The sequence below is a fragment of the Callospermophilus lateralis genome, chromosome 1, assembly GCF_048772815.1.
Source record: "Callospermophilus lateralis isolate mCalLat2 chromosome 1, mCalLat2.hap1, whole genome shotgun sequence".
Classification (NCBI taxonomy): domain Eukaryota; kingdom Metazoa; phylum Chordata; class Mammalia; order Rodentia; family Sciuridae; genus Callospermophilus; species Callospermophilus lateralis.
Genome location: NC_135305.1, coordinates 147685374 through 147707710, shown reverse-complemented (window position 1 = coordinate 147707710; position 22337 = coordinate 147685374). Strand labels below are relative to the sequence as shown.

Sequence of the window (22337 nt, the reverse complement as noted above, 5' to 3'; positions counted from 1 at the left end):
GCTTTGTTCCACCCGCCTTGGTCTGGGTCCTCAGAACATGGAAAGAAGCCTCTCCATGAGCTCAGACACACATTCAAGGGGAACTCCTCCTGTTGCAACCAGTCTCTGCAAAGCCCTTTTCGAACATAGCCAGTGTCTCAGGTGGAGCTCCCTCGGGACACATTTAGATAAAAGTGAAGGAGCTAGTTCATTGGCTTCCATTCCCCAGGACCTGCTACTAGCAGCCTGGCATGTTTCACTTCCAACCCCTTCCCCTGGGAATCAGCCACAGTCAAGAACACAGCAAGTGCAGTGCTTCTTCACTGCTCTCCCCGCCTCACCCCACACCCACAGGTTCTCACTAAATTGCCCAGGCTGGCCTAGAATTTGGCAATCCTTCCTGCCTCAGCCTCCAGAGTAGCTGGGATTACAGGTGTGCACCACCAAGCCTGGATGCCTCCCCATCTCTTTAGTATTCTTTTCTCCAACATTTTAAAATTTTACTCTTAACTTTTTATGATAATTTTCACACACAACAAAGAAGGGAGTGGAATGAACCCCCAGATGCCCATTACCCAGCTCCAACACCTAGCAATGCCCACTCTTACTCCTCTCACCTCATCCCCCCCATTTGTTTGCATACTTGTTGATTATTAAGAGAAAAGCACAGATTTGGCCGGAAGGAGGGGGTGTACCAGGGATTGAATTCAGGGACACTTGACCACTGAGCCACATCCCCAGTTCTTTTTTATATTTTATTTATCACAGGGTCTCACTGAGTTGCTTAGGGCCTCGCTAAGTTGCTGGCTTTGAACTTGAAATCCTCCTGCCTCAGACTCCCAAGTCACTGGGATTAGAGGCGTGCGCCATGCGCCAGCGCCCCGGCAAACCCCAGATATGATACCATTTCACCTGTAATTACTGCAGGAGGTACCTCTAACAAGGGTTTCTCATTTGTGCACTGCTGACAATGAGGAATGCAGAATTCTTTATTGGGGGCCAGAGCTGCCGTATGTGTATTATAGGGTGTCTGGCAGCATTTTTGACCTCCAGCTACAAGATGTCAACAGCACCCCCCAAGACCACCAAAAATGTCTCCAAACACTGTCCAATGTCCCTAGGGGGCAAAATCCCCTCCCACTTGAGAGTCACTGCTCTGACAGATAGGGATGCTTTTAAAAACTTAAGCACAGTGTCATCATCACATCCAACAAAACGAATAATGCCCTAACATTATCTAATACCATGCCTGTGCTCAATTTTCTCCAGATGTCCCCAAAATAACTCTTTATACTTGGTTTGTTTGAACCAAGGTTCACACTGGTTTGGTTTGATGTGTCTATTTCAACCTCTAGCATTCCTCAACTGTATTTTTTTTTTAAATACCATTTATTGGTTTGAGAAACTAGATCAAGCATCCTCACAGAATTTCCCACATTCTGAACTTGGCTGACTGCTTCTTTGTGGCATCATTTAACACATTTCTCTGTCCCCCTATGTTTCCTGTAGATTGGTAGATAAATCCAGGGCCTTCTGGACATTCATATGCAATTTTTTTGGCATGAACATCGCCCAGCATATGTTTTCGGACTTGATTTCACATGACACTAGGGAGCACACAGTGTCTGCTTGTCTCGCCTCTTGTGATGTTAAGAATGATCCACGGATTCTGATGATGTCAGCCTGATCCCTCCACTTTCTCACCTAATGGTTTCAGCATCCATGATGATCATTGCCTGAGGTCACTATTTCATAAGAATTGCAAAATGGTGGTTTTCTAATTTCATCCTTCTACGTTTATTAGAGCACATCAACATTCTGGTTGCCCTGCATACTATTCAAATAAGAAGGCAGGATTAGTGCTTGGTTCTTTCCCTATATTTAGCAACATTCCAAGTAATGATTTAGGGCCTTAGCAACCTCCAGGAGTGACCAATGAGATTTCTCTTTCAGTATCATTATGAACTCATGAATGTTTATACTTTCCATGTTTCAAGCCACTGCAATCTTGCTGATACTCAAATTGTTCCACTCTAGGCCAGTGAATGCCGATGAGACATTCTTGTGAGAAAAAGTCAAATCAGAATGTATTTGAACCTTTGGAGCTGCATTCCCAGTTTACAGGGGCTGGAAGAACAAAAACCCCATCCCCCACCCCACTGAAGTCACAAGGAGACAAATCCAGAATGTGAGAGTATTCTAAAAAGAAAATGACCCAGGTTTCTTGTCAAGTCAATGTCGTGAATATCCATATGCCTGTCCAAGAACTTTCTAATTTTGAAGAAATTCAAACCCATCTCCACAGCAGAATCTATTCCAAAATATGAGTGACTTTAAATCCAGCGTTGGAGTGTTAGCAAGGATGTGGAGGAAGGTCTCTCATACAAACGGGAATTCCAGCCACATTGGAAAAGTATGGTGCACTCTTAATAGGTTAAACACATGGCTGCCGTGTGATCAGCCATCCCATTCCTGGATACTTACCCAAGAGAAATGAATGCACGTGCCCGGGGCCTGTATACTAGTGATAAAAACAATCTTATTTAAAGGTTCTAGAAATAATTGCAATATTAATTATTTAAATATTAAACAGCCAAAAAACTGGCAACAACCCAAACATCTATGAGCAGGTGAACAGATTAATAAAGTGTGATACATCCATACAATGGACTCCTACCCAGCAATGAGAGAAACCAATGTGTGATACCCCACATCTACAACACGGGTGACTCTCGGAACAACGCTGAATAAAAGAAACCCGGTGATGTAAGTACGTGTTCAATTGACATAAACTTTAGAAAACACAAACTGAGCTACACTGAGAGAAAGCAGACCAGCTGTTGCCCTGAGGGCAAGGGACAGGGATGAGGAGGAATGAAGGGAAAATGACAAGGGGCAGAGGACAGGAGTGACGGACATGCTGGTTCTCCTAAGCCTGGTGATGGCTTCACTGGTGTGTACCAAGGTTGCTTTGTCCCCACTCCTTTCCTGGCCTAAGGGGCTTCCACGAAGGTTTGTCCTGTAAGGCAGGGGTGTTGGATAAGCACCTCCAGTCTCATCCTTTACTCCCCACTCAACATGAAGGCAGGAGCTTCTGGGACTCGTCAGAGCTGGACAGATGTCACTGGACCATGCTTTACTAGGGGACTCACGTGCCTCACGAATAAGGCCCACGCTTAACACTCCCTCTCTAGGGGCCCACATCCCCCCTTGGCAGGTGTTCAGCTGAGTGACAGTGACCGTCCTCCTCAGTGCCAGCAGCCCCTGTAGCAGGTCCTCCTGTCCATGAGAGAAGGCCCACCATCCTAAGGTCATTAGGTTGGGGAATTTACCAGAGACCTCCATAGAAGATTACTGAAAACCCACCTTTCCAAGAACACAGTGGGTATTTTGGTCCCTAACTGGCTATCAGTTCTCTGCATGTGTCCTTTATAAGTCAGAATTTTGAAGGACAGAATGGAGGGCTTAGATCTCAAACTGCCAGCTCTGAAGATGCATTTTCCACCCCACCCCCGGGGATAAACAGAGTTGGCCATGTTTATTTCCTCTGAAATGAGACACTGGAAATCGTTTCCAAACCCTCAGTCCTGAACCACCTGGGCCTCCCACTCTGTCTCTACGCTTTCATCTCTTGTGACTCCCGCCAACCATCTCCTTTAGTCCTATCCAACCTTCACCCTCAGAAAATGAGTGCAAATGCAATCACCATACTTCATAGAATTGATTAGGAAGCTGGCTGCTGAATAGAGTCCCAGATGTTTAATATAATTTTGAATCTTTGGCCAAATCATTTCTATTCTTGCTTGTTTGTGATAGGTTTTCCAGCAAGTGAGAATTTAAGGGTGGAAGACTCCAATTTATGAGCTCTCTAACAAACCTAGTCCCCATTTCTCATCTTCTACCAGGAAAGGCATTGCTTTATTCAACTGGAATTGATTCACCCAACTGGAATCTGGCCTGGAACCACTGGCTTCTGCTGAGTGGCACTATAAAAAGCAGCCATATGAAACTTACCAGGGCACATATAGGAAGGATGGTGTCCACTTCATCACAGGGGGCTCATTTATGGAAACCTGATGGTGAAATTCCTAAAGCTCAGTATCCAGAAAATTGGATCTTCACTGAGCAAATCATTGTGGAGTAAGGTTCTTGGAACCGGTCATTGTCTCCTTTCTGCTTTGGCCACCAGGAGACTGGGGAGTCCCTAAGTATTCTTCCTCTGGCAACGTAACAGAACCACCTTTGTTCTCACTTTTAATCCTGACTTAATTTACCTTACCCGGATACTTCCTTCACCCACATGTCTACATTTACTTATTTATTTATTCCTATCTTCTTAATACTGCAATTATTTCTAGAACAAGCTTTCTCCATTTATCTTGGACTAAAGTGGACTACTCCATATTTTTAACATCTCTAGATGCCGCCTGTAAATTCGGTCTGGAGAGGGAAATCCTATAATCCTAATTCATAACATTTAGCTCTTTTTAGCCTATTTCCTCCTCTTAGTAACTTAACCTCTAAAAACAGAACAGCCCCCAAGAGACACATAAATATTCTCCTGCATATCCCAGAAGAGACCATAACAGCTACTGACTACATATCTTCATTTCGCCTTTTTTATGTTTCAGCAGGTGGTGCCTACATGTCCCTGGGGTTGAATTTCTGCAGTCACTACTGTTGCCTCCCCATCTTTCCACCCTCCTTTTCCTCCATGAGAGTGCCCCAAACTGCCTCAGCCCCTCTTCCTCCTGCCCTGATGGGGAGATATGCACCAGGGTGAACCGTGTCCCAAAGGGAAGTCCACGTCCATCCTCCCCAAACTAGCTTAGAAAATGAAACATGGCCAAATACCTGCTCAAGTGATGGGAAGCCCCAAACAAGCCGGCCTTTAAAAGGCCCAAAACAAATAAACACACATACAAAATACACAAGGCACTGAGATGATGCTCTTCTATAGGAAGAATGCTAAAATAAACAAGCAGAATATGAATGTTAAAACCATTGGGGTTTTTACTTGGGAGGAAGAGTGCTGCTTGTCGGAAATCAACAGCAGAGCAGCAAACCCAAAGGATAAATGTAGCACAGTCTTATAAAAACCTTTCCTCCATTTTTTTTTCAATGATTGAGGGAAATAACCTGCCAATAAAAACTCCTAAAAACTTGGAAAGCAGTATAAATACGCTGCTAAGAGTATAGTCTGGCCCGGCTTAGTGGCGCACACCTGTAAACCCAGCAGCTCAGGAGGCTGAGGCAGGAGGATTGCAAATTCGAGGACAGCCTAAGCAACCTAGCAAGATCCTAAGCAATTTAGTGAGACCCGGTCTCAAAATAAAGAATAAAATTGACTAGGATGAAGTGGTAAAGTGCCCCTAGGTTAAATCCCCAGTTCAAAAAAAAAGTACAGTCTGTGCCGGTGTTTATGTTAACAGAGTATTTGGGAAAGCTATACAAAAATCCAACAGCAGGAGTTCACTTTGGGGCATGGGGTGGGAGACATTTTTCACTGTGTAACTTTCTGAACCACTTGAATTTTTACCATAGAATGTACTACTTTTTCAAAAAATAAAAGCAAAGAGAACTTGAGTCATAGAGACCTGGGTCCATGACCTTCCCTCGGGGGCTCCGCTCTTCAGGCTTCGGTGTCCTCATATGTACTGTGGGACTAATTAGAAAACCTAACTCATAGGGGGTTGGGAAAAGTAGGCAGGACAATAATATGCTTAGCAGACTCTGGCACACAGTAGGTACTCAATAAATGGCATGGCAATAGACATATTCATGAACACCACTTAATGCATTGTAATTAAAAGTGAATAGGAGCTCATGGTAAAGAAGAGAGGGTGGGGGAGGTATGAAATGTCTTTTTGCTATCAGAAGATAGATTAGGTTAGGGCTGGGGATGTGGCTCAAGCTGGAGCGCTCGCCTGGCATGCGTGCGGCCCGGGTTCGATCCTCAGCACCACATACAGAAGATAGATTAAGTTAAACCAGCAAATTGAAGGATATGAAGGATATAAAGTCAGAGGGAAAAAAAGCTTTAAATTCCTCAAAAACATAGTATAAAATCCAACAGTTCTAAGCAGTCCCATCTACCCATGGAATCCTTTGCCAAAAAACAGCCTCCTCCTAACCTGAGCCCAGAACAAAATGAGGAAGACACAATGATAAGCCAGAAACTCCAAGGCTGACAGGTCTGATTTTTCTCTTCCTGCATGGCTTTGTAAATGCTAATGTGCACAGGATTACCTGGGGATCTTATTAAAATGCAGCTTCTGACTTAGCAGGACTGAGTGTCTGCATCTCTAACAAGTTCCCAGGTGATGCTGATGATGCTGGTCCATGGACCACACTCTGAGTAGGAAGGTCCTACTGACCCCAGATAACACTTCTACGGTTTGTTAGCATGGTAGTCTCGAGGGATTAAGATTACCAGAATGTTATCTCTGCTGGTAACAATCCAGCCAATTCTTCTAAATCAATGGTTCTCAACTGGCACCAACTGACACTGGGCAGTGCCTGGTGACATTGTGGGTTGTCACAACCACAGAGGAAGATGCTACACATTATCTGTGGGTGAAGGCCAGGGATGCTGCTGTGCTCAGATCCTGCAATCCACACACCATCCCTCATGACACAGAATTATCTGACCCCAAATGTCAACAGAGCCCATGTTGAGAGACCCTGTTCTAAATAATAGGAAACAAGATGAACCCTGAGACTCCTCTGTTCCTTCTGACACTATAAATCCTGACTCTAGAAACGGGCCATGGATCCCACATGTCTTAGACTAAATCTGAGATATGAGGAGGATAACAAGTTAGCAGGATGCGATATGTGAAGAAGGGGTCAGGGGTCACAGGTCACAGTCTATGGTCTATGTTTTGTTTAAAATCAATGGGGTTCAGTAACCCCACAGGGAATCTACAAAGCATGAAACCTCCTATCACTTTGAGGTACAGAAATTTCACAAGACCATGAATCTTTTCAAGCAAAGGGCCAGTTAGGATCTTAGACTGTAAGCTATATGAAGGCAGGGCCACATCCAAATTCGCTTATCAGTAGAGCCACAGCACCTAAAATAGCACTTAGCACACTGTAGATAAATCTTGCAGAATCAAAAGCTACTGCAATTCCGAATGTTCTTAAATAGACCCAGAGGTTATCTACTCTCTATTGTGACATGGTTTATTATTTGCCATCATCAAAACATTATTACTAATAACAATGCCAAGGCCCATATGGTTCTGTGGAAAGAACACAGTCTGTTTGTTTGCACCAGGGCCTCGTGCATGCTGGACAAGTATGGAGCTACACCTCCAGTCTTATATTTTGAGACAGTGTCTCCCTAAATTGCCCAGGCTAGCCTGGAACTTGCAATCCTCCTGCCTCAGCCTCCCAGGTAGCTGGGATTGCAAGTGTGTGCCACCAGGCCTGGATAAGCACACAGGTTTTGAACTGCACAAAATTTGACCCAAATCCAGACTCGCTTACTTGTTAAACAATCTTGGGCAAGTTGCCACAGTATCCATGTCTGTAAAATGGGTATAAAGTTCTTACATTGAACAGAATTTTTTTCTGAAGCAATACAGTGTGATATACTTGAATACCACACGACTGGCACAGAAAAGGTGCCCTCTCCACATATTATGCTAAAACTACTGGCATTTTAAAACTTGGCAAGTTACATGGTGCTCATTTTTTGCACACAAAAATTTTCAAGAATGCCACCCGGGGCTTGGACAACATGGCATGCCTCTCCTCTAAGACAAAGACCCTCACGATTAAGGTTAAGGTTCGTCAAGAAAACACAAGGTATGCATTTGAGGTCTCACTACACCCATTCAGAGCCAGACAGTGAATAAAGATCCACGACAACAAGGACGCATGTTTAGAAGGACAACAACACAGCGTGACATCAGCACGGGATCACCATGCACTCGCCACTCACAAAGACAAAGGGCCTGAAGAATCAGGATACATTGGCAGGAACTGTACCTTTCTGAAAATAGTGAAAGGAGTAGTGGACAACACGGTTCCCCAGAGCATCAGCCATAAGTGTTGGAGGAAATCACCCACAATCATCACCCCCGAATTACACCCTTCTCTCTGTCTTGGATGACAGGTGCAGGTGTGCTGGTTCCAGCCACATCACTATGCCCTGCGGGGAAGGGCAGGGTTAAAAAGATGTGACAAAGAGTACAAGGCAGCAAAACTCTTCCACCAACAAAAGCAGATAGGATACACCAAATAAGGCAGGTGTGACCCCAGAGGCTCTGATTGGCTCCTGCTTTCGAGAAGCCCAGAAAACTCAAGCAGAGTGTGAGCAGAATCCCGCCCCAAATCTGAAGTGTCATTGAAGGGCACAGCCTGAAGCAGCTGATGGGCTTAAGAAACCCCCTACTGAAACTTGGAGAGCAGCCTGGATACAATGATGACTATAAGCCACAAAAACACAATCTTGTATGAGGCTAGGGGCGAAACATCAGAGTGATGGGCACCTGGAGACCCACAGGGGTGGCCGCAACTCATCTCGGGGATTCTCACTTGCTGGGAGACTCAGTATCCCTCAAGTGGGTCAGATCCCTGATTCACGCGGCACTGCCCACAGCATCCCCCCAGCAGCAGGACCTAGAAGGGCACAGATGCTCTGCCTTACCTCAGTGTCAAAGCCAACCCACGTCCTAGTTTCTCTCAGTAGCCACTCCCAGTTCTGTCATTCATAAATCTGTCCAGACCTTTCTTAAATTGCATTTATACCTCCTGCCAGGACCACCTCTTGAGATAATGAGTTTCAGAAGATTATTACCTGCTGTGTTAAGCAGTACTTCCTTTCATTGGTTACAACAAGAAAAAGAAGAATTAGGGGTGAAACAGCAGAGAGGCTAATGTTGCTTTCATCAAGGGACCATCTTGTGTTGTGGAAAGCAGAAATGTTCAGCAGCCTGGAACCCAAGGCACTGAAGCAGCAACCATGAACTTAAGAAACTTGATGATTTCAAGTGTTTTGGCTGATGAATGTCACACCACATGTGTTTATGAAAAGCAGGACTGGACAAAGGCATAATTTATGTTAGAGTTACCTAGTTAGCAAATGGCTCAAAGAGCACAGAGTTCAACAATGCTTTCAATCACAAAACCCTGTGCTGATTGCAAACAGGCAGGGCAAACGGGAAGATCTGCTAGCAGACACTGAAATTCACACCATGCTGCTCTGCAGAGTCAGGAAAAGGCTCTCCTGAACCTCAGTGGGCGAGAAGCTCCCAGCCCCTGGCTGAGCTGCACCAAGTATCTACGCCAGGCTGAGCCCCTTCAATATAAACACCCTAATTGCAACATGGTACCCTGGACTGATTCCCTGGAACAGCAAAGGAATATGAGTTGGAAAACTGGTGAAATTTAAATAAAATCTGAAGTTTAGTTAACAGTAATACGAAAATATTAATCTTAGTTTTGACAAATGTCAAACCATTAAGTAAGGGGTTCCCATTAGGGACAACTAAGTGAAGGGTAGGCTGGGACTGTTGTACTATCCTTTGACTTTTCTACAAACTTAATATTCCAAAATTAAAAATAAAAAAAAAATTAAAGCAAATCTATTCTGTGAGTCTTTAGAGCCACTACACTGGGAGTTGGGAGTCAATAAAAACCATCAAAGTTTTTAAGATTCAGGATTCAGTCAGGGGAAGAGAAGTCCCTGATACAAAACACAACGAGGGTAGGAGGGTGTGGGTTAAGGATAAGAAAAACTGAAAGACTAAGCGAATATTTATTAGGGTAAGGAAAAAATAAACAGGAGGCCACAGAAGGCGTGGTGGACCCTACAAGGCCACGTGTGAATGTGACCAAGTCTAGAGTGACCTACCATAAAGCTGCCTCAACCCAAGGACAACCAGAGCTTCTCAAGGACATGGGGCTGGGGTGTAGCTCAGGGTTAGAGCAAGTGCTCAGCTCTCACTAAGGCCCTGGGTTTAATTACCGTCACACAAAAAAAAAAAATGGGCCTCATGATGGACAAATGTCAAGAACCACATTTGACAATGGCATGTACCCTCCCTAGGCTCTGTACGATTCATAGAAAAATAGTTAAAAACTCAATAAGCCTAAAACCTGTAGGGAGGCTAGAAGGAAAAGACTAGAACAAAATCTAGGAATCCTGTCACAGTTGGCCCTGAATGTCCACAGATTCTATATCTTCAGATTAAACCAAATGAGGATTGAAAATACTCCAAAAAACCTGCATCTGCACTGAATGCATACAGACTTTTTTCCTTATTATTCCCCGAGCAATAGAGTATAACAATTATTTACATAGCAGTAAATCACATCAGGCATTATAAGTCATCTAGAGATGATTAAAGTATACAGAAGGATGTACATAGGTCATATGCAAATACAGCTCTGTTTTATATAAATAGAGACTTGAGCATCCTAAGATTTTGCTATGCCTGAGGGGTGCTAGAGCCAGTCCTCCTCAGATACCAAGGGAACACTCTCATACCAAAACAACATCAAGGTTTACCAAAACAAAGAATGAAGTTACTCAGATAATTAATCGCCATTCACTGACTTTCTTAAGTAGAGACATGTAGTTGGGCATAATCAGCACATTTGTGCATAAAAAATTAATTGCTTGTTCAGAAAGATAAGAGATTAAAAAAGCAAGACTAGGGAAGATTAAGTACTTGAACAGCAGCTAAAAATTCTATCAAAATCTTCAAAAAGCATAAAAGGAAGAATGCTGAAAATATATTACTGATTAAAAAGTCTCAACTTTAGAGGTTTGGTGGGAGGATTGTCTAAAGATTAGAAAAAATGAAAATAGTGTAGCTACCAAAATGATATGCGTTGGATCTTAAATGTCCCCCAAAGGACATGTCTGGAAGGCTTGATTGCCAATTTGCGGCACTATTGGGAGGGAGTGGAACCTTTCCGAGGCAGGGCCTAGTCAGGCTAGGACCCAGGGAACAGGCTCCCTCCAACATGTATTCCTGCTATGACGTACTGTGCCACCACAGGCTCAAAGCCACAGGGCCAGGTGACCATGGACTGAAACCTCTAAAACCCCGAGCCAAAACAAACTTTTCCTCCTTTTAAGTCGATTTTCTCAGGTATTTTGTCAGAACAATGACAACCAGAACTACAATCCAGAAGAAAAATGTGTGCCAAAAAAATATTTATGGAAATGCTCCCCAGTGTAATATTTTGGCAAGAGGTTAGAAAAACCATCAAAATAGCCTTCAACTGGACAATTCTGGATCTTAACGACTCTTGTGTCACAGCCAAATGCACAAGAGGTTATACAAGTTGAACATACCTCATTTGAAATGCTTGGGATCCGAAGTGTTTTAGATTTCAGATTTTTTTGGACTTTAGAAAATTTGGATCTACATAATGAGATATCTTGGGGATGGAGCCCAAGTCTAAGCACAAAGTTCATTTATATTTCATATGCGCTTTGTACACACATACATAGGCTGGCGGTAATTCTAAGCAGTATCTTTAGGGTGCCGTGTTTAGACAGCAACCCTTCATGAGGTCAGATGTGGAATTTTCCACCTGTGGCATCATGTTTGTGCTCAAAAACTTTCAGATTTTGGAAGCGTTTTGAACTTTGGGATTAGGGAAGTTCAACCAGTAATTACAACATGGCTCCAATCAGAAGCCTGGTTTTGATACCTAAAAACAAGTCCCACCTCCCCTCATTACCAAAAATAAAACACTCAAACAGGCAAACTGCTCTCCCCTTGACTCTAAGCCAAACTGATCATTGGGTCAGGTCATTAAGTCACATGTAATCAATAACATGTGTAAGGAATTATCCTAAAAAGAAATTGCCAATCTGTTTTTAAAAAAAAAACAAGCTCTTTGATTTTGTTGATAATAAATCAGGTTTTTGTTTATAATTGATCAATTCAGTTTGCAAAGCTGATCACACAGTGATGTGTGCATGAGTCCACAGTACATACACATTAGATATTTTACATATATGAACAGGGAAATATCATAGAGGGAAACAAAGGGAAACAAAACACAGCAGGGAGCTTGCCTCCCCGCAGGCCCAGCCATTAGCGGAGCAGCCTGGGCACCCTGCCTGATCTCAGTGTCCTCTTCCTAATCTGTGAATGAAATAGCTAGGTCCATGTTTCCTCTGGGAAGCAACTGTCAAATTAAGAGACAAGCTTCAAGCCCCATCGATCTGTACCTCGAACTTACTGTGAGGTAACACTCTAAAGACCACAAAACTGTAGAGTTTGAAAAATGACCCAGTTGTATGCAAATAATGCTAAAGCAGAATTACTCCTCAGACAGCTATGTCAATAGCCCTTTTCTCTTCCTACATGTAACTAAAGCCGTTATTTATGTCATTTACCCCAGCTGCTTTGAACTGGAGTAATTTCAGGTTGCTCATAAATATTTTTCAATCCCAACACCCAAATTTAAGAAACATGCTCTACTTACAGTTACGAATGTCATTCCAGTCGATTTTAGAGAAGAAAGGGTGGCAACAGAGGCCCTCAAACTTCAACCTCTCTCTCTGGCCACACAACAAACTTTGAATGAGATCAAGGAATCCACTGCTCACTTTGGGGTCATCCGGAAATTTCAAAAACCGCTGCTCCAAAAAAAATACAATAATTAATTTCTTTAGCAGTGATTCAATTTCTCACATCCCAAAGAATATTTCTCATATATGCAAGTTTTTTTTTTTACTTTTTTTTTTTTTAAAAGAAAGTTTTATATCCTCTTAACTTTGGACCAAAGGCATGTTCCCAAAATAAGTGGCCTGCTCACATCAATAGGCCGGGCTCCTTTGTAGGGGCTCCATCTCCTCCTCAGCTTGACCTCTGCTCCCCTCTCCAGCTCATCTTGCATGCTCCACATCTCTCTCTTTGCTGTCCAACAATGATGAGCTATTTAAAGTTCCCTGGACACATCACGCTGTTCTCCCGGCCTAGAACTCCCTCCCCACCCACCAGCCTTCCCTGGCTCCCTTTCCTACCCTGGTGCTCATTTCCACAGGCTCCCTCTGTACTCTGCTCTTGCCCTGACACAATGTACTGCAGTTTTTGACTGATGATGAGAAAGGGCAGCGAGGGCCTCCTTGCTCATCACTGTGACCCTAGTACCTCCCGGTATCTGCTGCAATTCACTTGTGACTGAACTACTCAATGAGTGAGTGAACTGAAATTAAGGAAATAAATCAGCCCCAAGAGTCATCTAAGGGGAAACTTCAACTCAAGAGGAGACTCAAGAATAACAACGTATGTACATTAAGAATGTATATTAACCATTCCAGGAAGATGAAAATTGAATGCGATATGAAAACCTAAGAAATAAGTTCCCTTTTTTCCTTTTGGTTGAAACTGAAAACTACATATTTATCATATCCTTAAGAATGAGCTTAGTATAGTGAAAATTACAGTTATTAGAAAACAGGTGATCCTTTGCTTGTTTTGGGTTTTTTGTTGTTGTTGTTTTTTGTTTTGGCAGTACTGGGGACAGAACCTAGGCCTCTCCATTTTAGGCAAGTGCTCTACTACTGAGCTACACTCCCAGCCCAGAAAATACTTTTGTTTTACTTTATATACATATGTTAATATAATTCTAATTAATTTTCTTATTCAATTTTACTACCATATTTGATAATTCTCAGAAGCAGTTCAACATAAAATCAAGAGCATGGGCTTCAGAGTCGGGCTGCCTGTGTTATGTGGGGCAAGTTGCATAACCTCTCTGTGATTTGCTTTCTCATCTGCAAATGAAAATTATCATAATAATAATACCTACCTCAGTGTTGTCTGAAGATGAATTAAGCTAATAAACTATATTTCATCAATTCAAAGACTTACATTTATGCACATTTAACAGAAGTGAAATCAAGATGCATTTTATAATCAATAAAAATATTAAAATTAATTGGCAGCAGTTTTTCTTTTCTAGTGATACATGAAATAATGACATAGTCTTACAATTACTGGCAATTACAATTATAGTTTAATTCTATGAACTATAATTAATAAAGTGTTAGCACAGCTTTTGGCACAAAATGAGTGTCATGCTGGTTTACACATAAACATTCATTCACACCATTTTTAAACGGCATTTCTCAATGTTACTTTGAAATCTAATGGCCCTTTACCTGGAAGTTCATGATGTTATTGAAGGTTCTGGCTGAGGTTCCCTCCGTGAACGGGGTTCTCCCATAAACCATTTCGTAAGCAATGACTCCCACGGACCACCAGTCACAGTCTGGACCGTAGACACCTTTCCCGTCCCCATTCATAATGGTCAGCACTTCAGGAGCCATGTAATCTGGGGTCCCAATCGGGAGTTTGGAGTTCACCTAGAATCCCATCAGTAAACTGAATTCAGCAAACTTTCAAGTGTCCTCAAGTAGAGTGCCATAGCCACATCAGACCCAAGCTGATCTGCCACTGATCAAACCTCTGTCAAGTAGCACATTATCAGGAAACACAAACATTTACTAATTTTCTTTTTTAAAAGCGCACAAAACAATCCAAAGGCAGCAGAACAAAATGTGTTGATGACCTTCACCCCTTGGTTGTACAAATGGAAGCTGGGCATGTGGCATCAATGAAGGTGTTTCCTGGTGTCTCCTGATACAGGTTCCTGATTTGCTAGAACTTCTTTTACTTAAGAAAACAGCAAAATGATTATAAAGCCTAACAAGCAATCTAGAAGATCAGTCTAACCATCACTAAAGAACTGGCAGCTAACAGGCAATGCAATATTACAAATGCAGGTTAGATCTTAAGTTCAAAAAAACTGGGAAATAGATTCTGGAATCCGCATTCCCATGTTAGCCTGCCCACAGGGTGTGACATGACTAATACCTTCCACCCAGCGTTGGATGTTAATGAGTTCATTTTCCTCACCTCACTCTTTCTCCTGTGATCCCCCCCTACTGTTTAAAACCCAGGGGTCTACAATCCAATGGTGCCCCAGCACCTGACCTTGGCAAGGCATTAGGACAACGTAGGAGGTGTTTTCATAAAGGTAAAAGTATTCCATTTTTAGGAACTGTCCTTTTCTCCATGAGAATTGTCCTTCTGGATGTTTTAGTGTTTAAATGTGCTTTGTTTCTTGAAATGATGCTGATGAAAGAATTAGGTCTTCTGCCCCTCATTCCAAACCACTCACTGGGGGGCCCCGTACGTGGCAGCCCGTCTGGTCTTCAAAATTGTTTTGAAGTTTTAATGAGCTATGAAATTTGAAGTCTGAGGATCACCTGTCTAACCTCCCTCCCCATCAAAACAGGAAGGCCCTGACTTTAGTCACATACCACGTTAACCAGATGTCCTATTACCCCACGTGGCAAATGAGCTTCTCCTGGGTCAGCAGTTAAATGGTGTGAAAGAACCTTCTCCTCATTAAAGGATGTTAAGTGCCCCCGAGAAAGCCCAGAGATTGGGGGTATGGCCACACACCTGTAAGACTGGACTTCATATCAAGAAAGTAAATTTGCTTTGCTTTAATTGGGTATTGAGAGAAAAGGGAATGTTTAGAGAGGACACTGTGAGGCCTCCTTTCCCCAGTGATGCTGGATGAAGCTCTTCCAGCCCGAAACTAAGCTTGTTCATTCCTTTGACCAAAATCCTTTTATTAAAAGAAATGAGATTTTTCTGGAATTCTCCCATCTCCTCTCATTTTACTCACACACACACACACACACACACACACACACACACACACCAATATGTGTGCAATACAGGAATATATAAATCATTCCTATAATCCTCCTGTCCCTCTTCCTTATCCCTTTCCCTTTCCTCAGGCCCACATTCTGATACAGGATTCTGGGCTAGGAATGGGCTCAGTGACAGAGCACTTTGTCTGCTGTGCACAAGGCCCTAGGATCCATTCCCAGCACCAAAAAAAAAAAAAAAAAAAAAAAGTTCAGTGGTGTAGGTTCTTCCCATTTCTGACACTAATCACCATTGCTTTGGGCAACAGGATCTCCTCTACAAGCCCCCACTCAGGAAAGCTGGACAGTCCGATCACCCAAGAAACCCGCAAGCAGACCTGTGCTAAAGGACAGAAGTGAGAGCGAAGGGGCCACATTGTGGTCCAGACAGAGCCACAGCATGATTGAGGCTTAAGTCAAGGAAGGGAAAGCCTTGACATTGGGAAGTCTAAGCCAAGACTCTGTCCTATGAGCTCAGCATAGGGTTAGGATTAAACTAGAGGTTCTTGGCAAAAACCACAATCCTAGCACTGAGCAAGAGGTATTCTTTAACAAAACAAGAACTGTCACATCTTGGCTTAGCTAAATAATGATAATGTCACTGGATTGTTGATCAAATGCCTATTTACCTTGCAGGACCAGAACTACACCGTTGTCAAATAAGCACTATTGGATTTTATTTTATTTCCATATAGGCTGTTCCAGAATATTGCTTTCCTTGTTTGCGGCTGACAGGACAGAGTCACTCATTCACATCCAGAGAGATGAACTTGACTTGGTCACATATCAGGGTGACCCAGTCAAAAAGCATAAAATATCAATGCCTCATTTTAAAACTAATGATTAGACGTATTAAAAAGAGTCAGATAACACATACCTTGCCCCATCATAGGTATGTGATTAAATATATTTACATCCAACAATTTTCTAAATTTCATTATTAATTTAGAAAGCTATGACAGGAAAAAAAAAATACCAACTGGCTTGCTCACTATACAATTTCACATAGTGTTTACTTGCCATTAAAAAGACTTCTAGTGACTGACCATTAGTCACTGACCTCCAAGCACCTTAACCTGGTCAACACACACATAAACTTACATGTCCTAATAGGGATTTTGCAGTATGCTTTCACTCTCCTCTGGTGGCAATTCAGCCAGCTAAGCTGAGTGAGATGTTAAAAGTGAACATGCACCTGGAGTCCAACCTGCCCGCAGCACACTATTCCACAAGGCTCCAATAAATTTGGTTAATTTTGAGTATATTGACAGGGAAAATAAACCAGCTCAGCAGGAGACAATAAGAAAATGGCCAGGGGACAGAAGAGTCTGCTATATTTGAGGAAACAGAAGGAAAAGGAAAGAAAGGAAGGGAGGGAGGGAAAAAGAAAAGGGTTAACTTAGCAGACTCTTATACCAAAAGCAAATGAGGAAGTAAGAAAACCATCCCAACCCCTTTTCATAAAATGCTTACATGTAAAACTGTTTAAAACCTAAGTCTCTCCATCTAGATGCCCAGGGCATACACACACACCTGCAGAAACAGGGAAAACGGAATTCTCACTATGTTATTCCTCTTGTGCAAAAGAAAATTACATCTTTTCACTCCTACGTAAATCTAAACAGGAAGAGTGCCTATGGGCTTCCAACTGCTCAAAGGGGCTATTTAATGCTGAAAAATGCTACAATGTGTTAACTAGAATCTCCTTACAACTCTTTTCAAGAAAGAAGAATAACCGATTGGAACTGGGAGAGGTTTTCCAGTCTCTCAGATTCTTACAAGGTGAAGTGGGTGACCCAAGTCACACAGCAGGTCCTGTGGTCACTAGGCCTCTGCTCCTACTGAATAACATAAAATACTCCAAGGTAAAACACAAAATACTTCTGAATAAGAAACTTGAGATAAAGACAATGGACAGTGGAAAAAACTCAATGTATCTAAGATTCAGAAATATCTAAAAAACAAAGATAAAGTTTGGGAAAGGCAGGAGAAAGGACTGATTGACTTTTGGGTGACAGTAATTGAAATAAATATGGATATATTTTTCTAGTATACTCTGAGTGCAGAAAATATATCCAACCTACTTTAAGCCTATAAAACATTCTATTCAAAGGAAACACATATTTAACCCTCCAACATTGATCAAAACTATTTTTTTAATTACTAATTCTATATTCACACTTAAAATGATCTAGAATTGTAAATTATTGCTCTTCTGTAATAAAACAGCCTTTACATGTAAAATAATGCTAAAAGTTCCCTCTTATGTATTTCTCACATTTTGACCCTAAAGGCACAGGGAGAAAAGAGGTACAATATTCTAAGTGTGCATATGCAATGATGTAACTCCCTGACCAAGATAATGGGAGACTGAGCTTTGAGCTGCAAATAAACCTGAGTGCCTCCAAGAGGATCCCTCCTGGAGTGAAAGTCGCTACAATTAGAGGAACTGAAAAAGGCAATTGGCAGCACCAGAAGAGAGAAACTTGACTAGGAACTCGCCTCCCCACCAAGTGCTCTGAAGAGAGTTCCTCTAGATGTGGAGATAGGCTCTTATTCTCAATTCTTATTTACGAAGCAATGACTATGGATCTTAATCCAGTTTCCTGGGTAGGTTTTCTATGGCAAGCATGTTGCCAGCTCTGATTAATGAGCTTCTTGAGGCTTCTCAGACTACTATAGGCATTCTCAACTCAGAGTGGTAATTTTGCTCCCCTCCCTCCAGGGACATCTGGCAATGGCTGGAGACATTTTTGGTTGTCGTAATTGATAGGGAAGGTACTTTTGGGACCTGGTGGGTAGAGATCAGGTATATAGCTAAATATCCTAAAACACCACAATAAAGAAAAGGCAACAGAGCTGAAGTTATACTGTCAAGACTACAGACATACACTGCAATTTATTCTCAAATGCATGAGTTTCTGGGTTTTAATTTTTTGAGATGGGGTCTTTCTAAGTTGCAAAGGCTGACCTTGAACTTTCGATCTTCCTGCCTCAGCCTCCTGAGTAGCTGGGGTTATAAACATGTGACATCATGCCTAGCTCTGATGTGTGAGTTTATTAATGCCACTAATACAATGTTTTAATCTTAGAAGACAGTTTTGTGTTATTTTTTCCTCTGCCTTAATCTACTAAATTTAATATAAGTTTTCATGCCTGTTTTGGAGTTATACTTAATTTTTCTTGCAGGGGCACTAGGGCTTGAACTCACTGCCTTGCCAGTGCCACCCATATGCTCTACCACTGAGTTACATTCCAGTCCTTCTATATCATTTTTAAAGCATAAAATGCTTTGAATCTATAATCCTATTCTTACTGTGATGATTAAGTGAGCAGATTATAAGAACATAACTCGAAAAAAATAATAGTGCTGAGGTTGAGAAATCCTAATTCTGAACAGCATTTGGAGCCTGTTTTCCAAGGGCCCAAACATTTAAGTAAATTATCTTCAGCAGGTCTCAGGTCCTCAGAACACACAGGCCAGACGCTGAAGTACAGTGTGTTAACCCAACTCTCAGCCTTCTCCTAGTACCAACCTAATAACACCTGCCTTTCCTCCAACGCATTTCAGGCAATTTTACATACTGTCCTATTTATAAAGGACTTAACTTAGACCTGGGGGGGCATTTTGAAAAGCAGCTTCTTTTACCTCTTAATTTGTGCATTTTAACTAGAAACAGTATTTTCTAGAGAAAAGAATAAAGGCCAAGTTCTTAAGGATTTGTCTAGGTCACCAAGTGGCTCAGTTGTGAAATTAATCTTAAAACCTAAGTCGATTTTCTCTTAGACCATTCTTTTTGCAAGCTGACCTCAAAATTCACATTTTAGTAAGAACCAACTTTCTTAGAGGATTTTTTAACTCTAATTTTTTTAAACTTTGTCATCTTTTTCATGAAGTGTTCTTACTCTTGATCTCAATAGCTCCACTCCTGCCTTCCTAATTAGCATGTGGAATACAGTTTAATTTACTAAAGGTCCAAGACTTAAAAATGACATTTTGAGCACTGGTTCTTGACACTTAAGGATATTTAATTCAAATGCTCTGATTAGCTTCAGTTTTGTTGCATAGGAAACAGAGGATTTGAGAAAAAGAAGGTTACATTACATAAAATATTTCAACAAAATATTTTAAAGTAAAAACGATACTACATCAGAAGTTTCTAAGAGACAAGAAAAATGAAGGCAAAAACAAAATAAACATTTTCCTTTCTTTTTAACCAAACTGTTCCTAAAGATGTTTCATATGGTCTAAAAAGGCATTATACATAAAAGGGTTCTATGAATAATTCCACATCCCCATTCCCACCCTATCCCTCTAGGAGTAGTAGTATTCTAGCAGACGAAGTCTCCAAAAGATTGCTCATCACTGTATCCCATTATTTCCCAAATTTATGAGGCTCAAGGAATGCTTTTTTGGCATAACCTCTATTAAGCTATTTTATTCCATTGTTACCATTTGATTTGAATTCATTTTAGCAGCTGATCCAAAATCCACCAACTTGATGTGTCCTGTTCGGTCAATGAGAATATTCTCTGGCTTGATGTCGCTGTAAGAAAATGAGGACCCTGAATTAGCAATGTGCTTGATAATCAGCAAACAATCGCTAACCTAGGATCTCAATCAAAGCAAGAACCTTAGTGTATGTATTCCATTGCATAGACCCTGCCTATTGATGGATATAATTGGCATACATGTTGGGAAAAAAAAAAAAAGGAAGGAAGAACAGAGAAATAAAAAGGAAAAGAAGCAAATCCATGTTATTATATGGATTATTTCTCCTACAAACACATATTTTACATTACAAAACTAAGGCCAAAGAAGCTAAATGAGAACTTAACCAAGGTCATGCAACTAGCCAATGGAAAAGCTGAGCCTTTGCCCAGATTTTATGAATATTGCTCTGTCATTATATTCCCACAACATTCTCAGATTTTAAAAAACAGTATGAGTGAAGACGAGAAGAAGCACTTATCACTGAGGATTTTGTGGTGCACCTTTATGAGTTACTAATGGATACAGTTAAAAGTGTGCTATGGTTTGAATCTTTAGTGACCCCCAAAGGCCCAAGCGTTAAAGGCTTAGTTCCAAGCATGGTGCTTTTGGGAGGTGATAGAATCTTTAAGATTGGATCCTTGTTCTGTTGTAGATATGAGGTGTCTCCCAAAAGTTCATGTACGTGGCCATGCAAGAATGCTTAGAGGTGAAATAACTGGGTTATGAAGCCTTAACCTAATCAGGGCATTAACCCACTTGAATGGGTTAACTGGGTGGTAACTGTAGGCAGGGAGGATGTAGCTGAAGGCAAGGTGGATCACTGGGGTGTGCCTTTGGTGTACTTTGTCCTTGGCAAGCAGAGCGGAGCACTCTCTTCTTCCTGGTGCCAGGTCCCATGCTGCTTTCCTCTGCCACGCTCTGTTTTTTTTCCTTTGGACTTACAGATGTTTTATTTAAGAGAATAGGAAGTAGAAGGAAGATGGCTCCTCAGCCACACTCTTCCACCCTGATGTGCTGCCTTACTGCAGGCCCAGAGCCACGGAGTTGCCCCTCCATGACTGAGGCTTCTGAAACCATCACCCCCAAAATAAACTTTCCTTCTCTAATTGTTTTTGTCTTATCTTCTGGTCACAACATAGAATAAGCTGACTAAAACAATGCCAGATCACTGGGGGCTTGGCCTCAAAGAGGGCCGTTGACCTTGGTCTCTTCCTCTGCTTTGCCCCCCACTGGTGAAAAAGTGGTCTTGCTACATCATGTGCTTTTGCTGTGGTGTGTGGCCTTACCACAGGCCCAAAGTGACAAGAGAAAATCCATCATGGGCTGAAACCTCCAAAACTGTGAGCCAAAACACCCTTCTCCCTTGTAAGCCGATTATCTCAAGCATTTGACACAGGGGAAAGAGAAAGCTGACTGACCTGACGCAAAGTACACTCCATGTCTCCCTGTGGCACGCCAGGTCCTTCCACAAATCAAATTCCACGTATCTACCATATAACTCAAAGAACCCAAGCAAGGGTTCCTGATCCTATTAGCTACATTAACTATTAACAGATGGTACTTGTAAATTTGGTGCTAGTAAACTTGAGAATGTTACAATTTTAGAACTATTTCACTGGTGAATTCACAAGCTGACACATCTGCCATTTTGGAAAGTTTTCTTTCAACCATTTACAGGTAAGATTGTCTAAAAACTGGATGAATCGTTATTTTGATCCTGAAATCTTTCATCCACTCATTTCCATGCAGTAACTCTTCCATGATACAGATAAATTCTCAGTATGCTATTAAGGAATCTCACTTACCGGTGTACATATCCCATCTGATGAACACTGTGAACAGCCAAAATCAGTTCAGCTAGGTAAAATTGAATCATATTTTCATCTAATTGGTCCTCATATCTATTCAAAAGTGACAGCAAATCCCCTCCAGGCTGATATTCCATGACCTGTATACAATACCAAAGTTATTAATTTTTCACACACCCCAAAAAGAGGGAATGCTTCAATTAGATCTTCGAATACCACCTGACATGTTATAATTACAATGTCTCCACAAAGCAATGAAGATGTGTGAGACATAGTATAAGACATAGGATAAGGTCCCTGCCCTGCGGAAAATAACATCCATTACCCAAGAGAATTGATATAATGA

At 41.7% G+C, this 22337-nt stretch overlaps 1 protein-coding gene across 3 annotated transcripts in view; it reads right to left on the bottom strand.

Moving 5' to 3' along the window:
* Cit (citron rho-interacting serine/threonine kinase) overlaps positions 1-22337 on the bottom strand; it is a 157190-nt gene that overhangs the window by 101813 nt on the left and 33040 nt on the right. For all 3 annotated transcript variants that reach the window (XM_077108940.1, XM_077108941.1, XM_077108942.1), the window contains exons 5-8: positions 21989-22131; positions 20142-20235; positions 14123-14326; positions 12442-12595 (exon numbers count right to left, since the gene is read on the bottom strand). In XM_077108940.1, the coding sequence (XP_076965055.1) occupies positions 12442-12595; positions 14123-14326; positions 20142-20235; positions 21989-22131 (595 nt within the window). The remainder of the gene's footprint in view (positions 1-12441; positions 12596-14122; positions 14327-20141; positions 20236-21988; positions 22132-22337) is intronic.